This window comes from Ornithodoros turicata, chromosome 1 (genome assembly GCF_037126465.1).
Source record: "Ornithodoros turicata isolate Travis chromosome 1, ASM3712646v1, whole genome shotgun sequence".
Taxonomy (NCBI): Eukaryota; Metazoa; Arthropoda; class Arachnida; order Ixodida; family Argasidae; genus Ornithodoros; species Ornithodoros turicata.
The window spans coordinates 10,787,446-10,810,121 of record NC_088201.1 but is presented as its reverse complement, the minus strand read 5'-3'; the positions used below and the strand labels follow the sequence as shown (position 1 = coordinate 10,810,121).

Sequence of the window (22,676 nt, the reverse complement as noted above, 5' to 3'; positions counted from 1 at the left end):
TCTTTTCTTGTTCGCCCTTTTAGATTTTTCGTATTTCTTTTGAATAATCTGATGGCTTCAAAGTAAATGGTTCATAAAGAACGAATATATTACGAGAAATTATGGTGATACAGTTACTCAAACTTGATACGTTCTCTGTGGCGGCATTTTTCGTATTTGCTGTGGCGTGTGCCTCAGTGGCTCATTTTACGAGAGTGCAGCATCATTGAGCTCATACTCTGTTCATCAAAAGATGGAACGCACCTACGTCTACAGGCTGTACGGTATTTGACTCACTTAACGTGGTTCTGAATGCCCTGAACAACCACTGTGAAAAACCCCGTGTCTTCCCGTAAAATGCGCACAAATTAAATTAACCAATACGAACCAATTCAATACTTAATAATAATAATTTGTGAATGCCCGACAAATTCTTCTTGAACAGCGAGTCTCTCATTGCCAAGCAGAAGCCACTCCGAGAAAAACAAGACGGTGAGAAACGAAAACCTTGCCGTCTTCCGGATTTTTTTTTTCATCTTCGCATGGCCTTTAGTGCAACACAAAGATGGGAAAGGAAACCTGAATGACCATTAGGCTTGCTTTTCTCCGAGATAATGGTTTCGTTGTCTCTTTGCACTGCACCTTCGTTAGCTATGCACCATGGAGTGCTTCATTGGGAGTGCTTGCATTGTTACAGTTCCATTCCACACATATACGTACAGTGATAATGATGGTGTTACCCATGTTACCCACATAACCTACAAATTTATGTCAGTTGTACTGCGTCGCAAAAACGCCGTGTTTTGCCAACTGTCATTTCTCTCTCGCTTTTCTTTCTTTTTTTTTTTTTTGACGTCGTTTCACACCGCATTTCGTTCGTTTACGCGATGTGATGTGATGTGATAGAAAAAGAAAAAAAAAGGGGGGATTTAAATTGCGACAAAGTCAGACTAGACCCCCAGACCACTTAGCCGCACTCGTTTACACGAGCTTTTCAAGAGCTCCTTCGGTTCATTGAATATTGTCGCTTTATTAACGTGAGAATGCACTCTCATCACAAGTATAGGAAATTGCGGAGGAGTACGAACGAAAACCACTCACGCGTAAATAGCTGTATTTAACTTTCTCCCTTATATATATATTCATGTAAGAGTACGTCACTTTAAATTAAGAGACCAAAAACTGTTCCCCAATCGTTCCCGCAGTTCTTACCACAATACACTATAGAAATCATATGAGCATAAGAAAATAAAACTTAAAATAGCTGCGAACTCCTTGACAACGCTGCTCAATTGGGAAGCGATACCCGAATTGGTATCCATACCATAATTATATGTCCGTCAGCAATCGTGACATACTATATATGCGCTTCGCACCCTGTCATAGCCTTCGCTAGTCACGATCTTTATATCACTTTCAGCTCGCGCGCGATGTGAACATAATGTTCAGGAAGAAGTTCGTACATGCTCCACAGCGAAATACGGCGATTATATTTTGTGGGGCACCCAAGGAAAGGGAAGGGATCTTGGGCGGTGGGCCCCTGAATAGGCCCCTGAATAAGGAGTCGACTTTTTGGACGGTGAGGGAACCGCTTCACCCTATGAACACTCTTCGCATTACCAATTATTTATGATGAAAAGTTGATAGCCAGAAAAGTCGTTAAAATCAAATTTGTCTGTAGTTTGCAAGTAGTGCATCACGAAGGACTAGCTGTTAAGAATCAGATACCGGATAAACACCACACGGATATTACTGGGAACAAAATGGATACGTCCATGGCAACTTAAATTTTCTCGTAGTACGCTAACACCAGAAATAGACGACATATACTCAGAGGAATATGTTCTTGATAACGTGCAGGTCACGGGGGGTGTCTGCTGAGACAGTGAAGAATATCCCTTGATGATGATGATGATTGAAAGAAGAAAAAAATGCGCAAAAATGCACAAAAAATGCACAAATGCACAAAAGCATTTGCATCCCTTATCAAGGGATGTTCTTCTGGATTGCCCTGGACCGGTAATCCAGAAGAATATTCCTTGATAAGGGATGCAAATGCTTTTGTGCGCTAACCGCAAGTTTCTTTTCTTAGAGCATAGCTCAATGCCAGGTTTTTCTACCAGACGCAGCATAAGAAACTAAAAACGGTTTCAGGAATAATGGAAATATATTACTGTGACCAGAATTATGCGCCATGAGAACTGATGCTCTGTTTCCTAGCAGAAAAGCAACTTTCATCCGCGGAACTCTAGGTAGCGGAGCACAACGCGCAACGATAGTGAGTTTAGTATATCGTACGCTGTCGCCTTTGCGTACGTAAGGGATGGCGTGGCTCTGCGCAGTGCGCGAAGCTCTGTTTATGTCTTGCGCGTGCGCAGAACCACCAACGCTGTCCCTTGCGTACGCAAAGGCGATAGCTACGATACGATATACTAAAACTCACTATTATTTCGAATGTTCTTAAATATCGCCTTCATTCCTATGCGTTTGCAGTAAAAGGTACTTGATGGTTTCAGCTGATGTGTGTCTGTGTCTTCTTCATGACCTGCGCTCAGGCTTCCTTCACCATGGATCATATGGATCATACCCAATTCCCTCTAGTCGTTGAACGTAGGCGTAGGTATGTGTGTATTATTAAATAATAATAATAATAATAATAGACGATTATTGTAAAGGTCGGCTCACACAACTGCTGCTCTTCGATAGGGCTACTCGCAACGGAGTACACATTACAACTTTGTACGCCTTCTTTTTCATTTTCAGAGCATTTTGAAATGATGCTCTTGCTGAGAACTTAGGCGACAGGTGTAAAAAAATGTAGTTGCATCTCGAATTACACCCACTTAACACCTTGAAATGTGTGGCGCAATTTGGAGTGCCGGCGAAAGAGGTTATAGTGGAAAGGCCAGCTCGGGGATCGTTCGTTATCGATGCGTCCGAGCTTGAGCGATAAAAGGCTTTCATTCAGTCGGCGGCTTGGCTCTTATCTGTGGAGTCAAATTGTCCGCATCCAGTGTGATAGGTGTACCCGGTAGCTGCCATTGCTCACTGTGTTAGAACGGCAGGGTTTTGTGCTAATGCTTTTTTTAAATATCGATCCATTAAATAAGAGAAATGTATCGATCCATTTTAATTTATATCCTGGTAACACGAAACGGAATGCTTTGCTTCAGTCTTGAGTTTTTGCTTGAGCTTTTGCCGTGTTCATAGTAGGTCGTGTTGACGACTGGGAGGCGGTGGGTTCGAATCCTACCGCCGGCTGTGCTGTCTGAGGTTTTCCCCGGGTTTTCCGAAGACTTTCCAGACGAATGTCGGCACAGTTCCCCCTGAAGTCGGCCCAGGACGCATACTAACCCCCTTGTCCCTCACTCCTTCCTGCTGTCCTCTCTCCATCTGTCGACATCTGTACGACGCTGATAGTCACAGTTCGCTTCGCGGCGCTAACACGAAATGAAAAAAAAAGTTCATAGTTGCAGGAGAACTAGCAGTTGTCTCGAGCAAAATTTCTGCCTGCATATTTAACAGTCTGTTTTTTCTTTCTTTTTTTTTATTGTATGGTTTAGAAGTTTGGTGTAAAGGAGTAACCACATTGGTACGTTTTTGCAATGGAAAGCAATGTAAACAAACAAACAAGAAAACACCTCTCGGCCAATGAGGTTTTCGGCGAAAGATGAAAATCACTGAAAAGGTTAGCCAGCTGTAGGCGTCGAACCTACATCTTCTGGATTGCCGGTCCAGGGCTCTCCGTTCTCTCATGTTTTCGGCGTACTCCGGATGACGCCAATTTGAAAAAGAAACAAACAAACGTGGTTGGTGGATTCGAAAGATTCGATTCGTCGTTTTCAGGCACTGGGATTCGGATTCGCGAATCTCGAATCCCTGCCTATAGGATTCGAGGATTCGTGGATTCGCGGATTCGCGGACTCGGTTGGCGCATACCTAATATCAACTATACTGCGGAGCGATCAGGTGACTTTGAATTATCACTGCAAATCAGGAGGAGAAAACTATATAACAGCTAAGAAAGAGAGCAGAACACTGTGTCACTGTAAAACACCTGTAAAGTAAAAAAAAAAAAAAGAAGAAGAAGAAAGGGAAATAAGGAAGAAAAGGCCTGGAAGAAGAGGCAGATTTCCATCACAGCGCACACGTTAAGATGCTTAATATTCCATCTCCAAAGCCAACATGCGCCGCAGACTAAGAGTCGTAATGTTGCTCTTCCTTCTCGCTAATGAATATCACGTAAGAGAGAGAGAGAGAGAGAGTGTGCTCGCGGTTTATCTGTAGACAGGGGGAGGTTTGGATACATACCTGGGTAGTAATGTCATTACCGTAATGAAATTACAGTAATGAATTACTTTTTCTAGTAATTTGTAATGTAATGCATTACTTTGACATTATGTAATTTGTAATGTAATTTAATTACATTTGGGCAGTAATTTTAATGACATTACTCATTACTTTTTACAAAAGAATCGAGTGTTCAGTTTAACGGTTTGTGTCATTGGATAATCATTGTTTGCGGGCCCCATCCTCCGGACAGTCTTTCCTGTTGCCGTGATACATTGTGTCATCTTCGTCTCTACAGTGTGGAACGATACCTCATACGTGGCACGCGGACATGTAGGAGGGACAAATAGAAGAGTGTGATTAAGCTCGCGGTAATGACTTAGTAATGTCATTACTTTTTCGTAGTAATTGTAATGTAATTTCATTACATTTCAATTGCAGTAATGAGTAATGTAATTTAATTAAATTCTAACTGGAGTAATGCGTAATGTAATTTAATTACATTTTAGATATAATTTACCCAGGTATGTTTGGATAGTACAGCTGCGGGAGGAGAGGTAGGTGAGGGCGGGAAGTACGGTGTGCTTTTGAACCTGACAAAATTACAGAAAAAAAAAGGCGTATACGTTAAAATAAAAATCTTTTTACACCAATGGAAAAGGATAGCCGCTGTTGCATCACATAATGCCAAATGGTGTGCTAACACCTTCCTCATATGATAAAAATGAGGAATGAAAACATATTTTCGAGGCATGGCTAAATCAGCATCCAGTGTAAAGCTCGGCCCCAACCCAAACTGCTGCAACCCAACCCAGCTGCAACCCAAGCTAAAAGGTCGTTATGTGGCTATCTATGCATGTGCTCAGGCTCCAAGTCAACCAATTTGACTTTAGGGAACACATTATCTCGCTAAAAACAAGGACGCCTGATTTGTCGCATTAGCGTCCATATCTATAGCCCTCCAAAGCCTGTACGACGCGAAAGCTTCGCCCAGCTAATGTAAGTAAATTACACTTTGGTTTTGGATTGCCAAAAATAAAGGTCTTAATGGATTCGAGTCCGATTTACTGACCCACTTTTACACGTATATATCTTACGTACTTTTAAGATAATGTACTCTATCATATTTCACGTACCCAGGTACCCGGCAAAGCCCACACATTTGGGGAACTTCGTAAAGTACCTTTGATAGACAATATTTATTACTTGCTACCATGCTCAGCATTCTACAATGTACGGGGTATTGTCGTGAGCACCGTTGTGACCACAGGAATCCAGTCAACGTATTTTACCTGTTCTATTTGCAGCTAAGCGATACACCGCAGTGTTACAACAGCTAACGGCAATATTTTCACCTTTTTTTTTTCACCTTTTTTGCACTATTTTCACCATTATATTTACCAATCCAAATCGTTTCTGTTTTCCTACACCCCCAATAAATATTATCAGTACAGTTAGCCTGAAAGTATAGCAACGGCGGTTTACCGTATATATATATATATATAAAGTATAGAAAATAGCGGACGCCCATGAAGACAAGTTTCGGTTTCGCGGCGAATATAGCCCTGAACAATGACGTGGCCGACACACTTTATGCAAGAGATGTGTGGGCCAGGCGCCCGAACGTGAACGGGAATTTCCTTTGTCCGTTTTTAGAAGGGCGTATATCATAACGGCTGACATAGTCGAGTACCGAGAAACATATCGGGCTTATCTTGAGCGTTTCCATTCTTTTTTGCTCAGTCTGTTTCGATACCGTACGCATTTCGTTTGCATTATCGAGCGTGCAGCGTGTCCTTGATTACCTGTCATTCGAAGTACTTCGAACTACTAAATACTCAGTCACAAACCTGCTAAAAAAACATATACGTATATATTTTGGTCCCAATTATTATTATTTTTTTGCTGTACCCATAAAGCACGGTAGATGGAGTTTTCAAACGACCGACTCTATGATGATGATGATGATGATGATGATGTTGGTGGCTGATCCATTTGTATCGGGCGGACAGCACACAGATTCGTGCGCGTCCTATCACGAAACTAGAAATTCCACGAATCGGCCCCTAGAAGTCGGCCCAGGACGCACATTTCCCCAGGGCGTCAGTCGTGACGTTGCCCACATACGTGAGGCCGACAACGGCAAGCCCTTTCAACATCACCACCACCACCACCACCACCACGAATCGGCAACTACTATTTAGTAAGCGTCACACCCGCCTTCTGTCCATGCTCCAATCGCTGATCATGTTCACATGTACCCCGTCACCAAAAGCCTCGCGCTTCTGTTTTTGAACTAGGCTATGCTTATCTTGAAGCTTATATACATAGAGAAGAGTAGAGTATCGCCTGACGATGAAACTCTTCAATCATCATCATTAAAATAGAGTTGTTGTTTTGAAGCACTTCTGAATCGTTTTTTGTGTACCAGGACGAATCGGGAATGCCATTTAACACACTGAGCAGCCTAAGAAATCTCTCCCCGTTACCACTTTCGTTTATTTTGCTTAGAGCAGAAATAAAAAATAAAATACTTTATCGTCGAGCTGTTCTTTTTTTCACTTTTTTCGAACTGTAAATCCGCAACCAGGGAAGCCTACTTATGCGGGAAGAGATGTCACCATTGGAAGGTAATGCAAATGGCTGCAGTAGCAACCGTTTCTTTCCGCGACCACAGCAGCCTTGACACGCATAGTGGTCCGTTGGTTTCGTTTCGAAGCCCGGCCGCGTGGACCTTGCGTGTGTCGTCTGCTCTGTGTGCCGTCTGCGTTTCAAATGCGCCGCCATATTGGACTGCACACGCGCAACACTCCAGCCCGCCATGGCTGGCTGTTGACTGTTAATGCAGAAGGCGGCCAACGATTTTAACAGGTGCAACGCGCAAAAGGCCCCAATTTTATTTTTGCGTCGTTGTGTGTTGTCGCTCTGCACAAGGACGTCTCCCAGTTTGCCGGCACATGTTGCGTCTGCGCCACATTTTGGAGCGGTGCACCTTTCTGCACTGGTGTCTAGGGAAGCGTGCTGTGTGCGCATTGCAAATGCGCACTATGTATAGTACCACAAGTAGTCCTGGCATTTGTTGTCGTGGAAAATATCAACTTATCCTCGCATTACTAACCATAAAGCATCTCGTGTGCAAGGGTACAGCTAATACATGCACAAAACTACACAGGCAGTAAAGTATTTTGAGTGCCGTCCTGTTTGTCCCCGTTTCACCCCAGATTGAGGGATGTGTTGCCACCTTGTACGCAAACAGTGCCTGTCAATTGCAAGAGCCTTATGCACTGGAGATTATATCGCTTTTATTGTCTGTAGTTTTACAAAGAGCACAGTGTAATGGGGTTCCAAGTTCCAACACTACTCGTGTGCAAAAACTCTTCAACAAGCCGTTCAGTCAAAAGCAGCCTTGTTTCTTTTACACCTCAGAAAACATAATTCTATTAAGATGGCTGATGTTTGTGTTCTAAAAATGAAAAATAAAATAAAGAAAGGAAGTAATGATTCAACTTTTCAGCTCCCGAAGTAAAGGTAATTGTAATTAAGTGGTCAACTAATCGATCAAATTAAATCAGTCTGACAAGTTTTAGAAATAAATTGAACTTCAAGTGAACATTTTGCAAGGCGATCGCAGCTGGTATTCCTCGAATAACGCCAATGAAAAATGTGTAGCATATATGCACGCATGTTTCTCTTCATGCATCTCCTGTTAGCATCGTTTTAGGGTATGCGACTTGGCGGAAAAGAAACAAAATCCGGGACAGTGACTTATCCTCTGTCTCAATATAACGCTGCGTGTACAGGGCTTTGGCGAAGAGAACACTTTTTACGAGTGAGACCCTGATGGCACAACAGTGGCGATGTTGGGTAGGATGAAGTCGTATGTATGTAGACGAGCAGTCACAAACCGCGAATTGCGCTGCTAAAAATGAGCAAGATGCCGTTGCAGCATAAATACTGAAAAGGGGTTAAGTCGACTTATCCCCAGGTTCAATTGACCAATTTATGATTCGAGGTGTCACGTTGCCAGAGAACTGCCGGCATGCAGCGATCGGTGTGGGAATTAATCTTGATGAGCTTAACAGGATTTTTTTGTTGTTGCCAAATTGCCATTAACAAGTTAAATTGGTTACATCATCGACTGGATTCAAACCCGCAACCGTCCGTTACGTGTTCCATTTGGCACCTCAGATCGGTGGGACACTTGAGATACGATTAACAAGTTAATAAGAACCGCTCGACAAGTGTCTTTTCAGAGGCCCACCATCAGCCCCATCTCATCATCGTATCTTTATGTGTGTCCGTGTAGAGGTCAACAAAAACTTAGACAGCTATTTAGAAGCTACACTGTGTATACAGGTACTTTACAACACAGTTAGAATGTATTTTATTTTTGCACGTACAGCAACCACGAAATAAAGCACAACTCAATATAAATACCGCTGCATTATAATATAATATTTGCACACTTTGTGTCTGCGTGTCATTTGCACTTCAATGTACTCTTCCAGATCCAGTACTCAATTCGTAACATTCCCTCAAGCTTAGTAATTAGCATGTATATAGTGCTCCTTGCGATATGTATAGCCGCCATCGAAAACACCTACAAAATAAAATGCCACTTCCCAGAGTACTGTGAAACCGTAGTGTGTAACTCTAGTGTATTTTCAGTGCCGTGTGCGCGGCGACCACGGTGATACTTCTGCAGCAACCAATTCTGTTGCAATTCAGCAGCACATGCGCGTAGACGATATGCCTCTGCCTGATGACTTATTGGCACGAAGTGCACGATAAAAGCGCGTTGGCCCGTTGCCCAAATTGCAGGAACTATGGAGGCTTTATGTAACAAAAATACTTTTTTTTCTCAGCCAGACAGTTGTTTATCTGATACTTGGATGTCTCACTCGCGTCTTGACACAGTCAGCAACACCCTCAGGAATTCAGATTTAGTTTAAGCATGTTCGTGGATCGTGAGAAGTGAAGGTGATATACGATTGAATAGGAATCATGACCAGGTTCGAGATTTTGGCCAATCTGCAAAACATGGTAAAGAAAGGACAAAAAAGATTAAACAGAATGCAATGGAGACATAATGTGGCATTTCCTTCCGCTTGTATTTTCTTTGCAGCGATTCGAAACAATTGCATTCTTTTCTTTGCGATCGTATTCTTTGCTTTTTGTTGCGCCAGGGTCACTTTTAGGAAGCGCAACTTTGTCAACGTTATGCTTTATGAGGTTTGTGCGGATTATCTTTCTACGTGTTTCCAATCCTCCACGAAAAAAGAAGAAAGAAAGAAAAAAGAGATAGAGCAAAAGATGCTGCAAACAAATTTTTCGCATTTTGTATTTATTATTAAAACACACAATATCCAACCCATACTTTCGAAGACAGACCTCCGAAGCGAAACGGCAGCTAATATAACCCCTCTCGCCTAAAGGAACCTAACCTGTTGCTGTCACTTATTATTGCACACGACTCTCACTTGCGGTATTACGATCGGCTGATGTATTTGTTCACTTGTCAACAGCATCACCGAATCATTGCCCATTTTACTTTGGCGCGCGCGCGATGACGGTAACAATATTTCGGCGTGTGCCGTTTCGACATCATTTTTTTTTTTTGCCTCCGCACGCCCGCAAGCTGCAAGCGTAGCACAGCGCTCAAAGGCAGTTTCGATTGTCCAAAAACAGGCTGCCGCAGCCGCCCTTCCAAGCTGCGCACTCTTTCTTTTTTGCTTACCTGGACGATTTCATCGCGCTTCTTTCTTTTTTATTTGCTTTTGCTGGTTTGGTGCTTTCGTTATACTTTTTTGAACATAGCGGACGTGACGTTCCCTAAGGTTCCGTTCTTCCGGCAGTCGTGACGTCAGGGCAAGGGTGAAGACGAAACATGGCGGAGTGCTCCCTGGCCCGTTGCTCGCAAGAGCGACGCGTCTTTCGAAAGGAATTTCAGAGATGGAGCCGGGATGTACTATTTGTTGTTGGTGAGTACATGAAGTAGTTACCAGTCCATGTGTGTGCGTCAAAATTGTCTGTGTACCATGTAGATCTTTGCCAGACGAGGAAGCGCTGATTTTGTAGGTCACCGAAATTTCGGCTGTTGGCCTGTGGGACCTCGCTTTGCGCGATGTTGCTAGGGTTAGTTTTTCTCACTTCTCCACTGATCCATTCAAACAAATTTGAGTCATCGAAGTTAACATTGTTAGGCTGTCTTCAAAGACTTGAAGAGACAGTTGTGCCGATGATATCTGATGAACCGGATCGTGTCTTTTTTGTAGGTTTCTCGACGGATCATCTTTCACTTCGCCTAGGAACTGTTTAAATTAGATCGGTGGTAAAGTTCTCGTCCCTATCAAAATATTTCGATTATGGATAGTCTGGTTAGATGTTTGAAGCGTGTCAGCAGGTGGTTCGCGCGGCATGAAGTTTTGATTCAACAAGTAGTCTCCTTGTGTGCCCGATCCGAAGCGTTTCGTGATGCACCAACGACAACGAGAGTAAAATTGGGTGTGCGTCTGGGACCTGCGTTGTGGTTTCTTCGTTCTCTTATTAGTTGCTCTCTGTACAGTGAACTTGATTGGCCTTTGGAATTCTGCGATGATCTGATATTGTGTTTTAGACATTGCACAGGGGTACAGGTATTTTGTCTGAGTACCATCGCGGAAATTTGAGCTTTCGCCGGAAAAGTAATTTTCAGTATCAAATTTCCCCTTCCTGTGTATGGCCCGTGGCCATGATTTTGTCACGCGGGAAGTCGTGAGTAATTCAGCGAACGCTACGCTTTTTTTAGTCATAGAAAAAATAGCGATCTTTTGGAGCACTGTGGACTTCAGCTGATGTGCTCGCGTGCAGAGGGCGAGAGAGAAAAAGCACTTGCGTGCTTGCGCACGGGTAATATTTTAAAGCCCATAAAAGCACTGCATTATCATGTTGGCACTCTAGCATGTACATCATCGGTCATCGCTGCTTGCTGTTATTTGTTTTCTCCATACACTACTGCACATTTGGGACTGTGTTGCCACATAAGAAATTATCCAATCGGATTTTTCTTCAATAGCTGCAGTGATAGCTGCAGTAGAGAGTGACAGAGCTTGGCTGGTAGACTGAATTAGGCTGGTAGCTGTTATTCATCGCTGTTACTGATTGATTGATTGATTGTTTTATAAGTATTTTCTGGTATTTGCTTACATGATGTTCTTATGTTATACTTGTATACCCTAGCCATTTGAAGATGTGCACATCATCTTATGCTATGTTAATTGAAGGCAAAAGCATATTGCACACATGTACAATACTTGTTTATGTGTTGTACTTTGAATGGCAATATTCTTGTTTTGCAGAGTTTGTACCACATTACGATACTGTCCTTAGTGGGGATAAAAACGGTATTGGGACATGGTGTATAGGTAACTGGTTGTTCCTGGACACATAACACTGCATTGCTGCAGTGCATACAGTACCTTTTGTGGTTGCTGCTGAAATATTGTACAAACTCACAAATATTGCACAAATATTGCACTGTACTGACTCTCCCCCATTTCAGGTCTGGAACGGGTTGCAGAGGAATTGGTGGGGCCAAAAAAATGGAAGAAGTTAACAGAACTAGAAAGTGGTACGAAGCTCGCTGTTGTACCTCATATTTATTGTTATTGCCTGCACAGGCGGTTGACATTACCTCTTTATTTTCTAGCCATCGAACAAGAATTAGAAGTGACAGACTGGGAGCCAGATGAAGTGTGCTATTTTTGTAATTCCAAAAAAATGCTACCTTATGTAAGTTGACCACTGTTCTGTGCTCTGGAAGGTTGATACATTCCAGTCCAATCTTTGCTAATGTACCCCACATAGTTTGCAAAAAGTGAATGTGTCAGCATGGATAAGGGGACCCATTGTTTCTGTCACTACTGGCACAGGCAATCCCCTCTTCCCCCCCCCCCCCCCCCCCTCTCTTGAAAATGTAGCTTTTCTACAGTAAGAGGTTGTGGGGCACCATTCTTGCACAAAATACTGAATTTAAGACTGGAAGTCTAGTGTATACTTTGGGGGGCATCTGGTAGCCACACCCCAGGTGCCCCCTTTTGTATGTCGGTGGGTCAGGCACGTTGATTTTGTTGTGTAAGTTTTGCACTAGTTGCACATATGTGACATCGTAATTTCTGCGCAGTAGTCTCTCGATGAAACAAAAGTGCCAGTTCCAGCCCTACCTTGCATGCAATAGTGCGTGTCTTTCTCATTTGCTTTTGCTACCAGAGTTCACGTTTGGCAGACACGGTTCACCACAAATCTGTCTGACACATCTTATCGTGTTCTACTCTGCCAAACGGGAGCCCTGAACGCATTTTCTTACAATGGTAGATGCTTAGAATGGGGGTCTGTGGATCCCAGTCAAAGATTTTAGTCAAGTGCAAGTTCTACTCTGCAGTTCTGCGACACGAACAACGTTGCTTGCGTAACGCGACATCGCGTAAACATGCACAAAGCGCTGGGAAGTAGATGCAGGTTTTTTTGTGCACCTGCAAACCTGCACCTGCTTTCCAGCACTGTTTGTGGTAGCCCCGGAAGAATGTGACGTTCTGTGACATGCAGTGTCCTCAAAAGGAGGCCGCATGCAGCATAGTCTACGAAACGAGAAGGTGCTGCAAGTGTTTTTGCTCTCTTCCTTTTGTGATCTCTCTGTGTTCTAGCTTTTGCTGCAGTGTGAATAATGTGAACGAAGAGAGATTTTTTTATCGAGACTCACCTAAGAGGGGGTGGGGGAATACCTTTCACTTAGCACTGCTTTTAGTGATTGAAACATGTCCTACCAGAACATCTTTATAGCAAGATGTGACATGGATGTCTGATAGGTGACATAGACGAAGATGTCTTGCATAACAGCTCACAAAACTAAAAGAACAACGGAAGTACTTCGTCGGGTGCACACCGGATGCTCAGTGAAGACAAAACTGGGCTGTGCTTGGTATCATGGGACATCACACACTAGCAGAAAAAATATTTCAAACTTCTCACCTCACTGTACTGCTTCCGTAATTTCTGCAGGATCCAGCAAGTGGCTTTCTACCTGAAGGATATAGTAGCTTTAAAAGTTTTAGGATGGACATCGATGAACAGTCGACGGGTTCCGACCACGGCAACGGATCAGGTACTTGCACTTTCCTTGAGGTCATTCTGTGGGGTCATTGTTACACAGCCATGCCACCTAACAAATTCATTTGAAGATGTTGGGTGGTTCTGTTGAGACATGAGCTCGACCTCACCGTTGCATTTAATTTCACTTTTAATTTCGGTCACCTACCCTGTGATTATTCGTGTTGGGTTCTTCATGCCACAGTTAGTTATGTATCTCAAGGTTTATTTGCTGAGAAGAGAAGACAGTTTGCTACTCTACAACGCTTCAAGGTGAGTTGAGAGATCCCTTTCCTCTGTTAATAAGCTCAAAGGTTGGTTAATGGCATAGGTGGTTCTTGGATGCACACTGCATGATGTGACAACTGACAAATTTTGTGCACGAGTTTAACTGTAGGAGCTACCGATAGAGTCCTCGAAGTAAGGATAAGCTCAGAAAAATGGTCTTTGCTGTTAAGAGTAATGGTTAATGCTTAGAGCCTGAAGTTTTCGGGAAATATTTTTTTCTAAATTCGGTGGGTAAAAATCGGGTAAATAAACATGTGCTCTAAATTCATGCGAATTCGGGTGAAAAAACTTTGATTACCCGAAAATCGGGGAGAAATCGGGCTCAGTTATTCAAACTAACTGCAGCGGTCTGGTACAAACTGTGATGTAACTGCATTTTTCTGCCAAACAAGTAAGTTGGTGCATTCCTACAGACATCCCAGAGAGGGCAATTTGCCGGGTAAAAATCGGGTTTCACCCTAAAGAGGCAACCTTCACTTCGGGGTGCAAATTCGGGGAAGAATCGGGTAAAACCCTAAAACTTCAGGCTCTATTAATGCTATGTCCTTGGCAGCGCTGTCTGAAGCAGACAAATTTCGGCAGACGTTGCTGAAATTGACGTTCGTAACAAGTCAAACGCGGTACAAACTGGCAGTTGTACATTATTCTGCAGTGTGTCATTATTGTAGTGCACACTCCTTCACTTTCACTCGATGAATGCGCAGCGAAATGGTGTTCTAAGGTCCCCTCTATGAATTATTTCACATATTTTTTGGGAGGCATGCCACTAGTACATCTCTGTCACTGTTACAGATTCGTCGATGGCGCATGCAGTTGTCGAAGCTTCCTGTCTCCATTCCTAACAGTTGTGTCCTTCCACTTCAGTGGCACTAATAGAATGAAGCATGGAATGTTACTCTGACCCTTTTCCAAGATTGATGCATGATATCATGTTGAGTGTTGTTCATACTTTTACTAACCCATTGGTACTGATGAACAGTTCGAGCTTGTGTTCTCTTATAGTGAATGATAGATTAGGAGTGTCGAGTAGTGGCATCCAGCGGCAGGCACTCGATATGTTTCGTGGCCGCAGTCGCAGGAGTTTTGTTGCTGTACCTTGTAGCTACAGTGTTGCCATAGCTATGTTGGGTCGTGTGGACCGCTTCGTTTATTATACAGAAATATTTGCGCTGTTCTGATTTTGGGCAATTTTACGCCACCTTTTGCAAATATGTGCAGTTAGAATGTGATAGAAAGATGTGAAAATGAAAAACGGCACAATTATAGGTGGTATATATCCGCATCACAAAGTTTGCAAACTACCCCATATAGTTTCCACAGCTTGGGTGAGTCTAGTTAAGTGTTTGGCCTCAGCTTCGACATGATACACTGATTGCAGTGATAGGATCTGTGGCACTTGTGGCTTACCATTTTTTGCCTGTGTGTACTACTAGTCTTTTTAGTAGGGACAATGTTGCATTGGCATTAAGAAACAGCTATGCCATCTCTGTTAGCAAGAAAATTGCTCCAATGACATTATGTCTAGTAAGGAACTATTTGTGCCAAGTCTCTCTGTGTTGGCTTCAACTTGTGGGCAGCATTCTGAGCAACATTGGAGTCTGCATAGAGGGGCTACGAACCACATTTGAAATGTGTCTATTCATTTTGCTGTGCTGAAATTGGGCATCCTCAGATCTGCTTACTTGCCTTTCCAGTGGAGATCTGTGTTACACGATATGACGTTCTTTTGCACCATATGCAACAGTCCTAGAATAGGCAAGGTGCAGTTGAATTATGTGCCACCCTAAAGCATTTTGAACTCCATAACAGTTCTGAATGTACAAACTGTATGCAGCTTGGCTGTGACTAAACACTACTTGACAGAACAGCCTGTAGTACAGTTCTGCACACACGTCAGACGTAGTGGTCAGCCACGCTCACCACTACAGACCAAAGTGCGTATTTTTCTATTGGAACACAATTGACCTTCCTTTGGTCACAACAAGCGTGACAATGAAAAAATGGCTAGGAAGCAAGCGAGCTGGTGAAGATGACGCATAATGTAAAACCCCCCCCGAGACTAGTGAACACGAAGGGACAGACACAAACACGAAGTCTCAGACTTCGTGTTTGTGTCTGTCCCTTCGTGTTCCCTAGTCTCGGGGGTTTTGTACATTATGCAACAACAAGCATGTTTAGAAATATACCAGGAGCTTCGCAGTGGTGTTTTAGTTTGCTCAAGTTCTCCAAAAGAATGGAAGCAAGATACATGCTATGAGCAGAGTAATGGATCATTCCCATTACCCTGCTGCGTGATTTTTCGTTAGCCATACTCCAGTGTGTGTCACAGTAGCGAAAAAACTGTAAAATCGCACAAAGACAGCAAAGAAGTTTCCTCAGAATTATGAAAATACCCCATCTTTTGCAATCTGGGTGGATGTATATATGAAATGTCTGATTTGCGAATCAAAAGCTTGGTTTATTATATCTCAAACAAGAAGCAGTACAATTAAACTATGCACCTAAACTATCAACACACTTTTGTCATCTCAACGGTAGCTTGTTTACTCAACGGTAGCTTGCTTATGCAAGCAGCGACAAAGCCTGGAGAAGAGAGTTATGATAAAAATCGCGACAGGCTTTTTCAACAGCTCTTTCTGCTGACCAATCTCGGCTGCTTAATCGCAAGCACCCTCATCATTCGTCCAAATGTTTGCAGTAGACATCCACTGTAATCGATTGACCAGGTTTCGTGAAGCTGTAGCAGATATACCAGAGCTGGGCCAGCAAGCAAACACCATTAGCTTCTTTTCGTGAATACTTTTGTGTATTTGGTTTCGGACTGTGTTTCGGAGCTACATCTTTATCCAACCACTGTGCTGAATGCTTGGGATTGTTGAAAAGAACCCACTTTCATCACGCATAACAATACGATCCACACCAAATCCTTCGTTGATATTTTAAGCTGTTGGTTCAACGACTGAACTCGTATTTGGGAAAAAAACGCACATTTTACTTATCTGTAGTTTCATAAAAAAATGCTCTAAGAGAGACAATCACAAACCAAAAGGGTGAGGATATACCTTCACAATTAAAAAACAAGTACCAAGAACCGTCGAAGTGAAATGACCGAGATATAGACTGTCAAACTTAGTACATAAGCAAATGTACAGCGCAGTCAATTTTTTTGTGGGATTTATGTGGGAATACCAACAGGGAAAGACATCTCTGCTTGATACTCAACCATTTAACTGCCTTAATAATCAGCTATTGTCCATATTGATTGCAGCTGGTACACTGTTCATTTGGTTATTAACTCCTTGCCATCTCAGGGATCTGAAACTTAGTCCAACAACAATGGTGGACTTGATTGCAAACCTCAGAACACGTCTTTTAAGATGTGTTGGAGGCTGTGACCTTCTGCAGTCTGTATCAATATCAAAGTCATCCCTCCTGGGCATCCCTCCCATCTGTGTTTTATATATTTTGACCATTTCTCAGTCAAATAACTTTACAGCCGTCCTGTTGGGTACTCCTGTCAGATCTTTTGTCTGGTAGATTCTTTCTCTTTGTGTATGATCCAAACAGATGGCTTTCGGTATTCTCTTTGTAACAGCAATATTTCACAACCGTAGTCTTTTGGAGCACCATGCATGTTTGTTGACTTACCAATGGACGGGCATACCTATATGGGCTTTGAAAGATAATCTTTGAGAGACTTGGGATTGTGAAAGATGCATTTTACGATGAGAGTGCCAACTAACATACTTTATGATGACTAGCTGTTTGTAATCTCACACATGTGTGTACACTTCCAAAATAAACATGTTATGACTGTTACCCTTCCTGTTTGCCTTAGGTGAGAACTAACAAACGGTGAAGTTATTTCTGTGTTGGTTCTTGTCAAATTTATTCCATATGCTGTGCGTGGACTGTCAAAGACACACTACTGTGTACAGCGTCTGCCTACATTTTTCCGTGTCATTATTTAGTTAGGCGTGTAATGTTGTTTTAGACTGATTGTGAATACATGTATGGAGATACTAGTACGCCATAAATGTCTAGTTTGTGTACAAATATCTGTTCAAGACACATAATGCATTAAAAACTGCAAAAGTAGGTAGCCTTTTTAGAACATTGCGAATCCTTATTCAGACATTCTGCGAATCAAACCTCCTTGGGCTACAATGTGCTAAACCGCATCAGAATAATCTTAACATTTTTTTATCTGCAAGAATCTCATAAGGCTCCATATGTTAAGCACTGTATAAAGACTAAATTTCTGTCGCCAGTTGTTCTACAGGAATTGTTTTTCTGCCAAAATGGTACAAACATTTTGTGGAATATGAAATATTGAGTAGCTTTGTTTTCATCGTTTTGTGGCTTAGCACTCTGCTGCTCCAAGCTTGTCAGTTCACAGCAACACTCAAGATTTTTCTTGTACATCATCATGCATGTTTATCTACTTGTTCAATTAAAAAGTTTTCTTTGTCTAATCATGAAAATTCTGCATCTGCACCTTGTCTCATCCCTTCGAATGAAAGCTATTATACCTAGAACTCGATGCTTTTGACCACACTGTGGTCAAGAAAAGTACACACTTATGTTGCAAGTTGCCTTGTGTGTAATGATATTGCAACATTCCAGTGTCTTCAAACGCTTGCCAAGGAGCGGATGCATACGTGGAACCAACATCTCCATCAGCATCCAACGACCAGCCCTTGGACCTCAGTCTTCATTCTCATAAGCACCACCCTCCAGAAATAGACGAAATTCTCGATGGAGTCGACCCTTTGCTGAAGGTTCCGAATCTCCCTTGCAAAATTGGGTATGTGTACTGCGTACGGTTCAGTGTTTGTGACAGTATATTGCGCTACATCTTAGCCAGCTAGGCCAAGCTTTTGCTTTAGTGTACTTTGAGCATCGACTATGCAGCTGTTATTCCGTTAAATACCGTCATCACGCATCTACCCTAGCTAAAAATGTAAGTACTGTATAATACCCCTGTCACACGGGCAGTCTTCAATGATCATTGAAACCAATCGTCATTGAAAATGCGTGTAGCGCCACCTTGCGTGTAACGTGTCAACCTGCCGGGGAACATTGAATCCAATACTCTTTAGGAAGTTGACACGTCACACGCTTGGTGTTACTACACGCATTTTCAATGGTCATTGGTTTCAATGATCATTGAAGACTGCCCATGACAGGGGTATTACACATTCTGGTCTGCTCCATTCCTCACCAAGCACCGTGCCTTTTTCAAGCTGAGCGATGGCTTACGTACAGCTTACTTACTTACCATGGAAAAGTGTGGAGGCTGCATAGTCTCTCATGCCAAGCTGACACCATTTTTTGTCACGACTCCTTGCATTGAGCATACCGCAATATTTTGGGACGCGAAACACAAGGACTGAAGGTACACACACGCACACACACACACACACAAACACACAAACAAACAAACAAACACCTTCAGTCCTTGTCTTTCGTGTCCCAAACTATTGCAGTATGCTATCCCACCAACTAGCCCAACTTTCTGCCCTTGGGTTGAGCAGTAGAGCACAAAAATAAGTCGCTTCGTACGTGCACGATATATGTGGCTGACTACCGAGAGAGGTATCTCCGAAAATACCCCAAAACATTAAATGCTCTCGAAAAAGCTTCCGTTTTTTTCTGTGGCAGTAATGACTGCCATTTATGGCGGGTGGCTCACCGAGCGCATTTCTTTCCCGCGCAGAAAGCGCAGAGGTGATCCTCTGAACTGCAAGCGGTCCTACACGGAAGAAGAACTACAAGCAGCCCTGCGAGACATCCAGAGTGGAAAGCTGGGCACTCGGCGAGCGGCAGTCATTTATGGCATACCCCGATCGACATTGCGTAACAAGGTGTACAAGCTTGCTCTGGAGCGACGTGCAGGACGCAAAGTAGCGACCGTCTCCAGTCCTTCGAAAGATAGTGTGGCCTTCTCCAATGGAATTGTAGACGGAAGCTGCAATTCCAAAGCTGGCACTCCCTCGGCCAGTGAGTCACTACGACAGCTGCTCAAGTCGACGATAACGCAGAAGAATCAGGGGAAGCTGGTCGACAAAGATCCAACAACAACCGAACTGGGAGGCGCCTCTAGTAACTCGGACGCCATGAGCACATTCCAGTTGCTGAGTAGCCTGGAATACAACAAGTCTCTTGCACCTCTCTTTGCACAGGTAGACAATTTTAGTACTTGTAGTACTCCCAGTGGTACTCACTGTTCTGCTTGAATATAATTAGAGCCTGAAGTTTTCGGGAAATATTTTTCTCTGAATTCGGGGGGGTAAATAAACGTGCCCTGAATTCATGGGAATTCGGGTGGGAAAAACTTTCAGTATGCCAAATTCAGGGAGAAATCTGGCTCAGTTGCTCAAACTAACTGTACTGGTTTGGTACAAACGGTGATGTAACTGCACTTGCTGCTGAACAAGTTCGTGTGCATTCATACAGACATCTCGGTGAGGGCAATTTGCCGTGTAAAAATTGGGTTTCACCTAAAGAGGAAACCTTGAATTCGGGGTGCAAATTCGGGGAAAAATCAGGTTAAACCCTAAAACTTCAGGCTCTCTAAATATAATACAAACGTGATTATGAACTAGAGAAGGTACAGAAATAGAGCAAAAGTAATTGGGGGGGGGTGGGGCAAGGGCCATGTACATGCGCGTACAGTCTTTTCTATAGTATCGTATATTATCGTACAGTCTTACAGTATTTTCTGGCACGTAATGCACTTATCCAGAAATTCTGGACATTCTGGAATTGTCTGGACAATAGAATGCAAGATTCAAGGTGGGCTCAAGGTATTCAGATAAATGGGGAGTGACTGAATTTGACCATATGCAGGGTAAACACACGATTAGTATTGTTTCTTCCAATAAAATTCACATTAATTTTGAAGCAGTCACATGAATAGTGCTGCTTGCTGCAGTGATGCATCTTCTGTGGCGAAGGCGCTTATAGCTGCACATGGTTTATTAATTCTTCCTCTTGCAATATATAGATGGATTTTATTTCAGATTAAGCGTGTATTATGCCCTAGTAGCTACAGGATGTCGCAGCGCTTTTCCCACGTTGGTGTTTACTATAATGCTGGCTTTGCCCTACTGTAATGTAATGATAATACAGTCAGCCCTCAGTTTATGAACCCTCGATTTATGAATTCTGTCCCGGTGTCTTCTGGGACAAAACACATCCTCTTCTTTGTTCCAGATTTTGATTTATGAATCTCAATTTGTGAACTATTTTTCCAGGAACGTTAAAGTGCCACTCCGTACTCGGAAAACAGCGTTTATTATATTTATTTATTTAGTTTATTTAGTCCATGAAAAGAAGGTGCCTCGAGGATTCTGTACGCAAAATTTCAATCCTGTTTACGAATGCTGTGCATTTCTTTCAATTTTTGAAGATCTGCTGACCCTTCCACAAGTTTCGATGATGCGAGGAGTGGGTGACGTTATCGTAAGCCCACAAATTGCAATGATGTCACGTTCTGGAGAGGGCACTCGTCTCCTAGCAACGACGCCGGCGTCTGGGGAGGGTCACGTGGTGGAGAAGTCACGTGACGCTGATCGAAAGAGGGGAAAATGGGAGAGACGTCTTCCCCCTCCTCTGTGTTTTCTCGAGGGTCGGAGCGGTCGGAGGATATGTCGCGTGGGGCTCCGCTAACGGAGTGCAAAAAAGTGAGCCTCCCGGAAGACACGAAGGGCAACAGCGTTGCCAGATGAGAGCCACAGAGAACATGAGATGATGATGATGAGAGAACATGACGTCGCAGTTCTCAAAAATAAAAATTAATTTTCTGTAGCTTTTCGCGTCACGTAGAGCCAAAATATTTTGCAGGAATGTAAAGTGAGACAAGACGATTTCAGTAACATAACTTTGGTGGGATTCTGAAGACACGAAATTTAGTCTGTAGTGGCACTTTAAAAGGGTTGAAGGGGTTGAGAAACCACATGAAACCCACTAAACAAATAGCCCCGTTTCATACGTTGTAGTCCATGGATTCGACACTCAAGGTCCCACGTTCCTTGTTTAAATGGTTTTTTAACTGTTTGGTTTTTAAAACTGCGATTTACATTTTGCGAGGTACAAACTGCGAGGTACATTTTGCCGAACAGCACTACAGCACTGAGAGGCGTGGGTAGGCAGACGGGAAGTTACGTTTTAGCTGTGCATGCTTGCCCGAAGTACCCGAAGGGCACCATATAGGGTTGCCACCTTTCGTAGTGAAAAATACCGGCTGAGGGAGAGGAGGTGGAATAGAGGGAAAGGAGGAAATGTTCGCGGGAAAGGGAAAGTAAGTGAGGGGTGGACAGTATACAGAGAGAGAGAGAAAGAACGAGCGTACTGGCTCAAGACAACAATGATAATAATAATGAATAACTAAGAAACCGACTGGTGACTACGGAGTTGGATCTGTACTCCAGATTTATTCAAGCTGCAGTGGAATGTTGAAAGGAAAACCCCGTAAAAGCCCATATGAAAGGTGTTGAGCCACAAATACCGGCAAAAAGCTGCCGGTATCACCTTCCTACCGACAACCGGCAGAGAGAGCAAATAACTGGCCGTGCCGGTATAATACCGGCCTGGTGGCAACCCTAGCACCATACCGAAGGCCATTCGCCAGTGGCGGGTCCCTTTACAATGACCTGCATTGTCATGGAGACGGAAAAGTATGCACTTCCTCTCTCCACTCCGAAAACTGCCGAGGAGGTGAAGAGCTGAGAGTGACGGAGGAGCTCGCCCAGTGCTCGACCTTCAGAGTGCAAAGGCTTCATAATGCGGGATCGCGAAAACAGCATTTTGATGTGCATGTTTAGCAGAGATAAATCAATATATTTACAATGTTATTTCTTGGAAAGTTTGGAAATGGTTTCACAACCCCTTTAACCGTTCATAAGTCAAGGGATGACTGTTAATTCGTGAGGTATGATCATGAGCGACGCCACAGTGGTCTGTGAATTAATTTTACCCACCTGAGGTTTCTT

The 22,676-nt window shown here is 43.1% G+C and overlaps 1 protein-coding gene across 2 annotated transcripts in view; it reads left to right on the top strand.

Moving 5' to 3' along the window:
• LOC135377461 (mushroom body large-type Kenyon cell-specific protein 1-like) overlaps positions 1 to 22,676 on the top strand; it is a 40,589-nt gene that overhangs the window by 10,141 nt on the left and 7,772 nt on the right. Inside the window, exons 2-7 of one of the 2 annotated variants that reach the window (XM_064609871.1) lie at positions 10,107 to 10,250; positions 11,810 to 11,878; positions 11,957 to 12,039; positions 13,306 to 13,408; positions 18,307 to 18,487; positions 19,400 to 19,865. In XM_064609871.1, the coding sequence (XP_064465941.1) occupies positions 10,157 to 10,250; positions 11,810 to 11,878; positions 11,957 to 12,039; positions 13,306 to 13,408; positions 18,307 to 18,487; positions 19,400 to 19,865 (996 nt within the window). In that variant the 5' untranslated portion in view covers positions 10,107 to 10,156. The remainder of the gene's footprint in view (positions 1 to 10,106; positions 10,251 to 11,809; positions 11,879 to 11,956; positions 12,040 to 13,305; positions 13,409 to 18,306; positions 18,488 to 19,399; positions 19,866 to 22,676) is intronic. The other variant, XM_064609870.1, reaches the window with a different exon arrangement.